The sequence below is a fragment of the Conger conger genome, chromosome 15, assembly GCF_963514075.1.
Source record: "Conger conger chromosome 15, fConCon1.1, whole genome shotgun sequence".
Classification (NCBI taxonomy): domain Eukaryota; kingdom Metazoa; phylum Chordata; class Actinopteri; order Anguilliformes; family Congridae; genus Conger; species Conger conger.
In genome coordinates, this window is record NC_083774.1 from 33,040,645 (window position 1) to 33,053,814 (window position 13,170).

The 13,170-nt window shown below is 45.0% G+C and overlaps 1 protein-coding gene across 7 annotated transcripts in view; it reads right to left on the reverse strand.

The window, feature by feature from the left end:
- Positions 1-2,076: 2,076 nt before the first annotated feature.
- The window catches only part of wt1a (WT1 transcription factor a), a 47,583-nt gene continuing 36,489 nt past the window's right edge, over positions 2,077-13,170 (reverse strand). For 4 of the 7 annotated variants that reach the window (XM_061221617.1, XM_061221613.1, XM_061221610.1 and 1 more), the window contains 5 exons: positions 11,310-11,409; positions 8,584-8,731; positions 4,921-5,010; positions 3,622-3,714; positions 2,077-3,285 (listed from right to left, as the gene is read on the reverse strand). In XM_061221617.1, the coding sequence (XP_061077601.1) occupies positions 3,164-3,285; positions 3,622-3,714; positions 4,921-5,010; positions 8,584-8,731; positions 11,310-11,409 (553 nt within the window). In that variant the 3' untranslated portion in view covers positions 2,077-3,163. Of the gene's footprint in view, positions 3,286-3,621; positions 3,715-4,920; positions 5,011-8,583; positions 8,732-11,309; positions 11,435-13,170 lie in introns of all 7 variants that reach the window. The other 3 variants (XM_061221615.1, XM_061221612.1, XM_061221614.1) reach the window with 2 other exon arrangements.

Here is a 13,170-nt window from a genome sequence, read left to right on the forward strand (position 1 = left end):
GCGTATGCCAATAATATAATGCAATGTAATATTAGTAACTGGTTGCACAACACTTCTTATGAATTCATATTCATCTTGCACATCACTGTGGAGGAATTTTAGCCAACTTTAATTCAGACAAATTCTGCAAATGGAGAACAGTTGGAACAGTGATGAGTCTTCCCTGGAGTGTCCAGCCTGCCAAAATTCCTCCTAGAGCACAGTGCCAACTCATCCAGGAAGCCTCTTAGTACAGTGTGATGAGGATGTATCATCAGAGAAGGACATTCAAAGACTCCTGCATCAGATAATGTTGATGTCACGACTCTGGGCAATGAAGGGATTCATGAGAGAGCAGCGAGGTGGACACCACTACTAACCAAGAGAAACGTCAAAGCCCATCTCACAATTGCAAAAAAGCACCTGGAAGATCCGCAAGACAAAAGTAGAAATATTTTAACAATATGTGTTATGTCTGGAGTAAGGCAAATACAAAATGTCACAGTAAGAACATCATCACACAAACATAAGTCAAACGTGGTAGTGCTCTAATAAAGGGGCCACTTTTTCACAGGGCTGACTTGGGTGTTTGATAACATTTTTCATTACATAAACAAAATAATAGTTTGTGTTTTGTGTTTAGTCGGGTTCCCTTTGTCTCATATCACTTTTGTCTAAAGATATGAAACCATAATTGTCCAGTTTGACAAATATGCAACAATAGAGGAAATTGAGAAGGTTTCTCCAGAACGAAGCAGAAGCGTTTCTGCGCATGCGCTCCGTTCAGTGCCACGTTAGCCATAGGTTGTTTCGGCTATCCGTGCCGTTTTATTAAGGCTGTCGTTTGGGCTCTAAGATTTTGATCGTTACGAAAAGGGGTATTATCAGTAGCTCTTGCACTGTAGTAACAAAAAGCAGCAACCTCACTTCAAAGGCAGGGGAGCAAGGCCGCGGAGCTGAAGTCTGGGCAGAGATTAAGCGCTGTCATTGGGAGATATGGCGGCCGGTTTCCACATGAGTAACTGGGTGGGGAGCTGGGCTGATTTACACAAGCCTGGTGCAAGGCACTGCCAATCGTTAAGAAACGCTAGATCTTCCGAGAAGTGTTGCGTCTGGGCGATAAACCACTACAGGCTAAAGACGTTTTAAAAAGAAAGCAATGTGAATGGAGCACATCCTTTTTAACAGTTTAGAACAATGTGCAGATAGGCCTTTATACATTCAGTGATCACTTTATTAGGTAGACCTGTACACCAGCATGTTAATGCAGATTTTTGTGGCAGCAACTAAATGCATAAAAGCATAAAGACATGGTCAAGAGGTTCAACTGGTTTTCAGACCAAATGTCAGAATGGGGAAGAAATGTAATCTAAGTGACTTAAATCGTGGAATGATTGGTGGTGCCTGGTAGGATGGTTTGAGTATCTCAGAAACTGCTGATCTCCTGGGATTTTCACACACAATAGTTTGCAGGGAATGGTGCAAAAAACAAAAAACATCCAGTGAGCAGCAGTTCTGGGGCTGAAATGTGTTATTAATTATAGAGGTCTGAGGAGAAGGGCCAGACTGGTTGAAGCTGACAGGAAGGTGACAGTAATGCAAATAACCACATATTACAACCGTGGCATGCAGAAGAGCATCTCTGAATACACAAGGTGTCAAACTTCTCAAGTGGATAGGATACAGCAGCAGAAGACTTCATTTGTCTAAAAAATAAATCTAATAAATACCTAATAAAGTGCTCACTGTGCATAATACTTCTAATAATACTTCTATAGCACACATCACTTTTAACTTCAACATCCAGAAATCAAATATGGGAGTTTTATATTAATGTTTTTTGTTTTTTGTAATACATATATATTTATATAATGATAAATATACAGTAATTGCAAAAAAAAAAAAAAAACTCTGCAGAGCTCCTGCTGGGAAATTATTACTCTGATGGAGGGGAATGCTGTCGAGTAGGAGAAAAAAACGCAAAAAAAACAATTCTTCATTTTGTGGTTTTTCTGGGAAACAGAAGAACTTGGGAATAGTCTGAGCAGGTTTTCAGTGACAGAGAAACATATGAGTTAAGTATTTGTTTATTTTGAAAACCAGACAGCAGTGAACTCTCTCATCTCTGGCCCTGTCAGGTGTGTATTGAGAGTGGTCAGGACATGGACAGGTTAAGCATGTTGGGGCTCTTCATTGGCTGTGTCCAGCGCTTAGTGGAGCCCACAGAAACCCAACACCTTCCCCTGAACCCAGGATTCACCACAAGCGGGCTTTAATTCAGAGCAGGGCAGAAAACAAAAGCAACATACTCCACACATTTAAGAGGGGAACAACATCAATTTCTTAAGTATGACAAACTGTCTAATGTTTCAATGGTAACTAGGTTATCAGACATATGCACAATAATTAATACACATTTTCTTAAAAAACAAAAACAAACTACAACATTTCCATCATACTTTTTACAATTTTACTCTTAACAGCAAAAATTAAGTTATTTTTATGTATTCTTTTCCATGGGGAGATTATGGTAGCCGTGGACCAGCACTCTTAACATGACACAGAGCCACAGAACCTGTGCGACTTCTGCATTTTTACAAACTCTAGACTCAAGGCCCTTTGGCACAGTTCCTGTCAAAGTAAGAGGATCTTCCTTGGAAAGAGCCGCACTTGGCCATTGTTTTACAATTTGGTCATTAAAAATAACAGCAGTGTGCAAGTGAAATTTACTGTCCAGATCAGGATGAATTTTAATCATCAACCATAAGATGTTTGGGTCCAAAAACACAACTATCTCTCTTCACAAACTATATTTTCAGAAACTGATACAGTGTTTTCTTTTCGAAAATGTTGATAAGTTATTTTCAGAATGCTTACGGTCGCTCATTAAAAAATGAAGCTGAGGATTTGATTATGTTTGGAAAAGGACAGTGCAGGAAAGTCAGACTTCCCCACTGAATGGGACGGACATAGCTATGTTTCATAAAACAGGACACAGGACGCAGGACGCAACAGGAATGACTGTTCCTTTATGGGTAAGGGACTGTTCAGGATGTTAACCGGTGACATCAGCCTCAATCTGATTGGTTTCCTGTGAGGCCATGCCCGCTTTGCCCCAGGCCATAAGTGGAATGGATATGTGAGAGTCTGTGATTGGTGGGGCCGTTGCTGGAGGCTTCCCTGGTCAGTGCACCAGCTGCAGCTTGCTCAGGTTCCTCTGGTGCATGTTGTGATGGCGGACCAGCTCGTCTGACCTGGCAAACTTCTTCTGACAGTTGGGCCACCGGCAACTGAACGGCTTCTCGCCTGCAGAGACAGGAACATTTCAGCACAGGAGCGAGCCATAAAGAGTCTCTTAAGAGTGCCTGCCTGAAACTAGCAAATTATTTAACTGAAACGCCTGATAAACAATGATGATTCGTACCTAAATTATGCTAACACCTCAAACTAAATTTCCACTCGTGTTGCATAATAGAGGGAATACCCACTGCTAATTTGGAAATGGCAGTCCCTCGTAGAGAAATCAAAGCGGCTTTTACAAGACAAGTCAAATGCGACTGTAATCGAAATGGTCGCTGCTTTGTCGTGATCCAGGGGAAGGGGAGTGACAGGGAATAGTGGAAAAATAAAAATTTTACGCACTTGTTTTACCTGTATGAGTCCGGGTGTGGGTCTTAAGGTGGTCAGACCGTGAGAATTTTCTCTGACAGGTCTCGCACTGGAATGGTTTAACCCCTACGCACACACAGGGAGCACAAAACATACATCCAGTGGGGAGGGCCCTTCACCACAGAGCCAGGCATCCAGCCCCTCCCTTTACACCACCACAGGCAGTTACTCAGGACGCCTAATCTGCACAAGTCTTCTGGGTTGACATACTTGGTGTGTTCGGTACAGTATATAGTAACCTCTCAATTAAATGATAACCTTTTAAGACCTAGAAATTCATTCTTGTCCTCGGTAGGATACATGGTCTTAAACTAAGGAACCATATATTCTACTATGCTGAAAGCAACACAAGGGAAATTCAATAAAAACATTTTGTTTCACACTTGTGTCTTTTCTGGCAGGTCTCAGGAGGACATTATGTGAGCACCAGGCAGTTTGCTGTAGTAAGGCACTGGCAGTACACTGACAATATATTTATGGAGAGATGATTTGTCTCAGAATTAACGGACATATTTTGTATTGCCTTCTTTACACAATAACGTAATGCCTGAAAAATGTTATATGCAGAACAAATGTTGGGGACATATCTATGTGGGACAGTAATAGCTTAAAGTTGAGTTGGGTTGGCTCGATGCTGTGATTGTGGCCAGTATCACGCTATGACGCGATGACATGCATGATGCTGTAAATTAAGTGTCAATGTCCTTCCCTCAAACCTCAAACCTCACCCCAAAGTCATCTAAGCCACTTTTATTTGTTTTATCATTTTTACCAGCCAAACCAAAAATCAAAACAGAGACTCTACTCTGACTATTAAGGAAGCAAGTTGAAGTATTTTGCTGAACGAATAACATCTGTACATATTTCCTTCGTAAGTCGTATGTTGTGATTCATGTCTGTGATGCACATGTGCAAGTACAGCATAGCAATATTACCAAGGTGTAATGGGTCTTATTTGTACTTATGAAGTGAAATTTGATTTAGGTAACATGGGTGAGATGTCTCTTTCCCCTCATCATTTCAATCTTCACATCTTTTTACCATTTCATAAAAAATCAAGAGCCCTGTTCGCAAGAATTGACAATAGACATACACACAGGGAGAGAGGGAGGGAGGGAGAGAGGGAAGGAGGGAGAGACAAAGAGAAGGCTGGCGAGAGGGAGGAATGGAGAGAGGGAAGGAGGGAGAGACAGAGAGAAGGCTGGGGAGAGGGAGGTATGGAGAGAGGGAAGGAGGGAGAGACAGAGAGAAGGCTGGGGAGAGGGAGCAGACCTGTGTGCCTCCGCTGATGCCTCTTGAGCTGGTCGGACCTGGAGAACCTCCGGCCACAGTCGGTGAAGTCGCACTGGTAAGGCTTCTCCCCTAGGGGGCGATCAGAGAAAGCAGAGGGGTATTACACCATAAGCTCATCCAACCACTGCTCTCTCATCTCTTCTCTCTTTCTGGCTCCTGTATCTCCTCCTCACTCCACCCATCCCGAGATGCAAGAAAAATAAATGAAATAGAGAACAGTGAATAAAGCAAAATATGCCCTGACAGTTCGAAGCCTTGTCAGTTACAGACGTGGCAGATGGGGAGAGGTGGATCCACAAGTCAATCATTTATACATCAAGCTTTTTGGGAAAAACACTTCTGCAAAAGAATCGCTGATGTTTTGTTTGTTTCAAAAAGATTGGGAGTTCCTAATTTCTACTTCTAGAAGGAATATTGATTGATCACAAGTATTGGAGGGTTGGAATGTCCCTAAAGATGGTGGACCTTGATCGATTTCCAGGTCAGGAGCAAGTAAAATAATAAAGAGGAGAAAAAAATAAGCAATTGAATGAGCACAGTGTCACCCGAACCACCAGCCAGCCTCCTACCTCCCCACTGCCCCTCCTGAACCGTGTCCTCAAACGAGGACAATACTTTCTGGCTTCCCTGAGCTTTATACAGTACTTCTCTTAACATTCAATTAAAATGAAATAAACGTATTTTGAAAATATTTTCACTGCAACATGTTTTTGTCACCCAAGACAATGTATTATGTCAAAAAAAGTAAAATACTTCAGCTATTTTTTCACAGCAGTGCCTGTGTCTGTGTGCTTGGTTAAAAAACGCCCATGTCATTATCTGTATAATTACATTTCACTGTTTCTTCTAGGCAGAACAAAACGGCCAATCGCGTGACTCCTTCATTGCCACCCAGGAAGTACACAGTCTAATTTTTGACTGGCTTCCAGAAAGCTTTGAGAAAAATGAGCGTCAGCGACACCAGATATGTGCAACAGTGGATTTATTAGACGCCCCTGTACGGTCATTCTGAGGCTGGTTTTTACAGTAATCTCAGTGAGTGCTTATCTTGCTGGTTCTCGCCTGTACATCTGTCCTTTTCCTGTCCACAGAGACCTTGTTGAGGAATACTTGTGGTATATCTCAGAAGCCACATTAGGGTATTTCTGGTCTTGCTGTAGTAGTCACCAGGATTTTTAGCTGTTCTGAATATTTCCCGCAGAGATTACTGTGAACAGGTGTGACAAAGAAGCATTTCTTAGAATTGCAGTTGCTCATGGGAAGAGAAACTGCCCATCCCAGAGACCAAAGCCCTGTATCTGCTGACTGTCCTGATCCCACAGGGCACTACGGCGTACTGACGCTGACTGTCCTGATCCCACAGGACACTACGGCGTACTGACTGTCCTGATCCCACAGGGCACTACGGCGTACTGACTGTCCTGATCCCACAGGGCACTACGGCATACTGACTGTCCTGATCCCACAGGGCACTACGGCATACTGACTGTCCTGATCCCACAGGGCACTACGGCATACTGACTGTCCTGATCCCACAGGGCACTACGGCATACTGACTGTCCTGATCCCACAGGGCACTACGGCGTACTGACTGTCCTGATCCCACAGGGCACTACGGCGTACTGACACTGACTGTCCTGATCCCACAGGGCACTACGGCGTACTGACTGTCCTGATCCCACAGGGCACTACGGCATACTGACTGTCCTGATCCCACAGGGCACTACGGCGTACTGACGCTGACTGTCCTGATCCCACAGGGCACTACGGCATACTGACGCTGACTGTCCTGATCCCACAGGGCACTACGGCGTACTGACACTGACTGTCCTTATCCTACAGGGCACTACGGCATACTGACGCTGACTGTCCTGATCCCACAGGGCACTACGGCGTACTGACTGTCCTGATCCCACAGGGCACTACGGCGTACTGACTGTCCTGATCCCACAGGGCACTACGGCATACTGACGCTGACTGTCCTGATCCCACAGGACACTACGGCGTACTGACCAAAATGGGACTTTCCTGCCAGTCTGAGATACCACTCCCACATCTGCATTCCTTTTATTTTACTGTTCACAAATTTATTTTGGTTTTGCCGTATTATTAATCACAGTCATGTCCTGTGAAGAGCAGTGTTAGGAGCAGGGCGAGGTCAGACCGGAACAAGATAAAGGATATAGGAATGAGAATGGGGAAGGAAAATGAAATCTGCAGATCGATGTAATTCTGAGATTCTATCTGCCTAACTGAAAACTAAAACCTGGCTAGTCTTCAAAGGATGACCGGGTATAAAATATATGTCCCTATGGAAGGATGAGTAGTCCAGATGGAAATATTATAACAAACCAATTTTGAACAGAAAATGACGCCCTTGATATACACACAAAACACTTACGACAGTGGTTGTAACACCTGGAAATAAGCAAGTCTCAATATCAAGAACCATATATTCTCCTACACTACAAGAGATGTAATTATAAAAAAATATTTTGGAATGTATTTTCACTGCAACATGTTTTTCATCCAAGCTAGCATATTATTAATATTACTGGTGTATTAATCACAATACCATAACTGACTGTAGCATCAAATAAGAACAGTCTCCTCGGAAAGTCTGAAAATCAATTTGGCCATGTCTGTACCTATGAATGCACCAGTTCAGCTGGCGGGGGAGGATGCCCTGAAGATGCCTCATATTGAGCCGGGCAGAAACAGCCACCTCTGGCTCACTTTGTGGGGGTAAACCGGGGTTTACTGTGAGGTGTATTGTGTATTATTTGTAAAAATGGACTATATTAGTAAGATTTGTTGCTTCTTTTGGGATTGCAATAACATTCAGAGATTCGGTTCTGGAGAGAAAATGCATTAGCTCTTGCTATGAATATAAAAATATAAATGCGGCAGAGAGAAAATTATCTCTGTAACCAAATGCCCTGAAAGGGTTCATTGATGCTGGTTAGCTCACAAAGTGCTCCTCAGCGTGTGCTCCTTAGTGCTCACCTGTGTGTTTCCTGCTGTGCATCTGTAAGAGTGTGTGTGCTCTTTAGTGCTCACATGTGTTTCCTGCTGTGCATCTGTAAGAGTGTGTGCTCCTTAGTACTCACCTGTGTGTTTCCTGCTGTGCATCTGTAAGAGTGCGTGTGCTCCTTAGTGCTCACCTGTGGGTTTCCTACTGTGCATCTATAAGAGTGTGTGTGCTCCTTAGCGCTCACCTGTGGGTTTCCTGCTGTGCATCTGTAAGAGTGCGTGTGCTCCTTAGCGCTCACCTGTGGGTTTCCTGCTGTGCATCTGTAAGAGTGCGTGTGCTCCTTAGCGCTCACCTGTGGGTTTCCTGCTGTGCATCTATAAGAGTGTGTGTGCTCCTTAGTGCTCACCTATGTGTTTCATGCTGCACATCTGTAAGAGTGTGTGTGCTCATTATTTCTCACCTGTGTTTCCTGCTGTGCATCTGTAAGAGTGTGTGTGCTCCTTAGTACTCACCTGTGTGTTTCCTGCTGTGCATCTGTAAGAGTGTGTGCTCTTTAGTGCTCACCTGTGTTTCCTGCTGTGCATCTGTAAGAGTGTGTGTGCTCCTTAGTGCTCACCTGTGTGTTTCCTGCTGTGCATCTGTAAGAGTGTGTGCTCCTTAGTACTCACCTGTGTGTTTCCTGCTGTGCATCTGTAAGTGGGACAGTTTGAAGTATCTTCTGTTGCAGCCGGGGTAGGCGCACATGAAGGGGCGCTTCTCGTTGGTCTCTGATGACCTCACGATCGCCGGGGCGATGCCCGGGACACGCCTCACGTCCTGCCAAGGGGGTCGCCGTGAGAGAGGGACACGGCGTTAGGCTCAGGAGGTCACAGAAATACATCTACGCTTAACAGACACTCTCATTCATAGGGGCTAGATGCTTGACCCTGACTGGAAGGTTGATGGTTCAAGCCCCGGTGTAGCTACAATAAGATGCACACAGCATATTGGGCTCTTGGGTCCTTAACCCCGCATTGCTCCAGGGGGGACCAGCCCCTGCTAAGTCGAATCAACTGTAAGTCACTTTGGATAAAAGCATTAGCTAACTGACTGTAATGTAATAGTGACTTACACTTATTTTTTAAACATACAATCCACTTACTGTACACATCTAATTTTTCAGTGCGTACAAATCAAACCAAAAATATGACTCCACTGCACCAGATACGCTTTTCTAAAAAAGAGAACAGTAAATAGTCCTCTAAAAAGAAATGGTCATTCTTGTAGGGAACAGGAGTCTCTGGTCTTAATCTGAAAACCCTATATTCTCCTATGCTGAAACGTACACTACATGTACATGACATTCAATGTAAAAAAAAAGTAATACTTCTTTCTCCTGGGTCTCTGTAGGTTATGCAATACAACTAAGGACGCAAAATAATTATCAACAGTAATCATATGCATAAATGATTAGTTATTTGACCTTTTGAAGGTTTGGTTTTTTGGAATGCTTTTCTCTCTAAATGCTGAGTCACTTTGCGAGTTAGTTATTGTTACACCAGTGTCTGAATGTTCAGTGAGGAACGCCCTAAGCGCACTAGTGGCCTCGTACCTTTAAACCGTGAGGCTGGGCGGACTGTAACTGAGGGCCGCTCGTCTGCTACACCCCCCGTTCACCCCCCTTTCACCCTGAAACTACCCCCTCTCCTCCCGAAACTATCCCCCTTTCACCCCGGAACGGACCCCCCTTCACCCGGAACTACCCCCCTCTTACCCCAAAACTAGTGCCCTTTCACCCCAGAACTACCCCCCTTTCACCCGGAACTACCCCCTTTCACCCCGGAACTACCCCCCTTTCACCCAGAACTACCCCCTCTCACCCCGGAACTACCCCCCTTTCACCCAGAACTACCCCCTTTCACCCCGGAACTACCCCCCTTTCACCCAGAACTACCCCCTTTCACCCCGGAACTACCCCCCTTTCACCCAGAACTACCCCCTCTCACCCCGGAACTACCCCCCTTTCACCCAGAACTACCCCCTTTCACCCCGGAACTACCCCCCTTTCACCCAGAACTACCCCCTTTCACCCCGGAACGGACCCCCTTTCACCCCAAAACTCCCCCCTTTCACCCCGGAACTACCCCCCTTTCACCCAGAACTACCCCCTCTCATCCCGGAACTACCCCCTCTCACCCCGGAACTACCCCCCTTTCACCCCAAAACTACCCCCCTTTCACCCAGAACTACCCCCTTTCACCCCGGAACTACCCCCCTTTCACCCAGAACTACCCCCCTTCCACCCCAGAACTACCCCCCTTTCCACCAGAACTACCCCCTCTCACCCCGGAACTACCCCCCTCTCACCCCGGAACTACCCCCCTTCCACCCCGGAACTATCCCCCTTTCACCCCGAAACTACCCCCCTTCACCCCAGAACGGACCCCATCTGCTGGTAATTAGCAGCTGCTTAGCATAATGGGCTTTTTAATGGCCGTAAGAAGTTATTGATAAGCAAATTGCTGAAGAGTTTTACGACTCTCACGCTTGGCTTATCTAGTGACCCCATAGGGATCCAAACACCAAAGTCAGGGTAGGGTCCTGGGCTTCTTAAATGTAAGCCATCTGCCTGTCTGGACGAACACAAATTAAAGAGTCCAGAGCAATTACAAATTCTGCTCAGGCTTTTATCATAAAAGCGCTGATTTACTGCGACGCTTGCCCAAAATCTTCCACTCTCTCGCCTGTTTAACTTCATTTCGGCCCAAAAACCACGGAGGAGACGACATAAAGAAAGGGGGGGAAATGGAGGCTAATGTAAATATCCCGTTTTCAGTTAAAACGTCTCCAGAGCTTTCCTCTGGAGAATCTCTGCTTTCAGGCTGCTGACGGACATTAATTAAGATTTAATGATTTATTAAAGCTGGCCCCCACTTGGAAACCCTATCTTTATTGCTAATGGATTTTGTGAGAGCGATTCCTCTTCTCCCTTTCGCTCTGAAATACCTTCTGAATGTCTCCACCACTCTGGCTGCCACTGCCCCGCGTGACAGTTCACGCTGCATCAGGTTTATTTCTCTCTCTCTCTCTCTCTCTCTCTCTCCCTCTCTCTCTCTCTCTCTCTCTCTCCCCTCCCTCTCTCTCTCTCACTCTCTCTCTCTCTCTCTCCCCCTCCCTCTCTCCCTCTCTCTCTCTCTCTCTCACTCTCTCTCTCTCTCTCTCCCCCTCCCTCTCTCTCTCTCCCTCTCCCTCTCTCTGTCTCTCTCTCTCTGCACTGAGAGGGCCGGGCCGTAACACGTCTGCACTCCAGGTTCCTGCGGCCCCTGTGCTGAACTTGGACCAGAAGGGCGTGGCAGTGTGTCTGCAGGCTGTGACCCGGGGGTGACCCGGGGGGGGGGGGGGGGATAGCACTGACCTGGAGTCCCCGGAACATCCCGTGGGTGTGGATACGGTACTGCGTGCTGCAGCTGTACATCAGAGGGGTGTTAGGATCACTCTCGTACCCGGTCCCGTGGCTGTGGAGGGACCACAGGAAAGCAGCTTTTGTATTTGGCCCAATTGTTATCACAAAGACTTCAATGTGCAATTTGCTCTTGACAGAATTGCGATTTTTTTTCCTTCAATCCATTTCTACTTCGTGAAGCTTGTCACTTGTGCTCCATTCCTTCAGCGGCATGGCTGTCTGCAGGCAACACCAACATGTGGGTGTCAGTCTGGCTCAAATGATTTTAAACATAAACAAGCTAAACATATTCTACATTCATATACATACAGTGCATCCGGAAAGTATTCACAGCGCTTTTCCCACATTTTGTTATGTTACAGCCTTATTCCAAAATGGAATAAATTCATATTTTTCCTCAAAATTCTACACACAACACCCCATAATGACAACATGAAAGAAGTTTATTTGAAATTTTTACAAATTTATTAAAGATAAAAAACTAAGAAATCACATGTACATAAGTATTCACAGCCTTTGCTCAATACTTTGTTGATGCACCTTTGGCAGCACTTTTTGAATATGATGCCACAAGCTTGGCACACCTATCTTTGGGCAGTTTCGCCCATTCCTCTTTGCAGCACCTCTCAAGCTCCATCAGGTTGGATGGGGAGCGTCGGTGCACAGCCATTTTCAGATCTCTCCAGAGATGTTCAATTGGATTCAAGTCTGGGCTCTGGCTGGGCCACTCAAGGACATTCACAGAGTTGTCCTGAAGCCACTCCTTTGATATCTTGGCTGTGTGCTTAGGGTCGTTGTCCTGCTGAAAGATGAACCATCGCCCCAGTCTGAGGTCAAGAGCGCTCTGGAGCAGGTTTTCATCCAGGATGACTCTGTATATTGCTGCATTCATCTTTCCCTCAATCCTGACTGTTCTCCCAGTTCCTGCCGCTGAAAAACATCCCCACAGCAAGATGCTGCCACCACCATGCTTCACTGTAGGGATGGTATTGGCCAGGTGATGAGCGGTGCCTGGTTTCCTCCAAACATGACGCCTGGCATTCACGCCAAAGAGTCAAGTCAATCAACTGAATTTACCACAGGTGGACTCCAATTAAGCTGTAGAAACATCTCAAGGTTGATCAGTGGAAACAGGATGCACCTGAGCTCAATTTTGAGCTTCATGGCAAAGGCTGTGAATACTTATGTACATGTGATTTCTTAGTTTTTTATTTTTAATAAATTTGAAAAAATTCAAAAAAACTTATTTCATGTTGTCATTATGGGGTGTTGTGTGTAGAATTTTGAGGAAAAAAATGAATTTATTCCATTTTGGAATAAGGCTGTAACATAACAAAATATGGGAAAGTGAAGCACTGTGAATACTTTCCGGATGCACTGTAATCTAAGATCTGATAATCCATCACAAACTGTCAGATTGGGGAAGAAATGTGATCTGTAGACAGAAATGCCTTTTTAATGAGAAAAGGAGAAGAGGAGAATGGCCAGACTGGTAAAAGCTGACAGGAAGATGACAGTAACGCAAATAACCACACATTACAACAGTATGCAGAACAGCATCTCTGAAAACAAAACCCATCAAATCACCGAAGTGGATATGCTACAGCAACAAAAGACCAATACGTTAAAAAAAAAAAGACAAATAAATACCTAATAAATTGCTCACTGAGTGTAGTGGAATCGGTCATTTTAGTATCTTTAAAGCAAATATTATTTAAAGTTGAAGTAAATGAAAAACTGCTTTGTGGTTTGACTGAATTCTACCCATTGCGTGTGTTAATAAGTGTGTCCTCCCACCTGTACATCCCCCAGC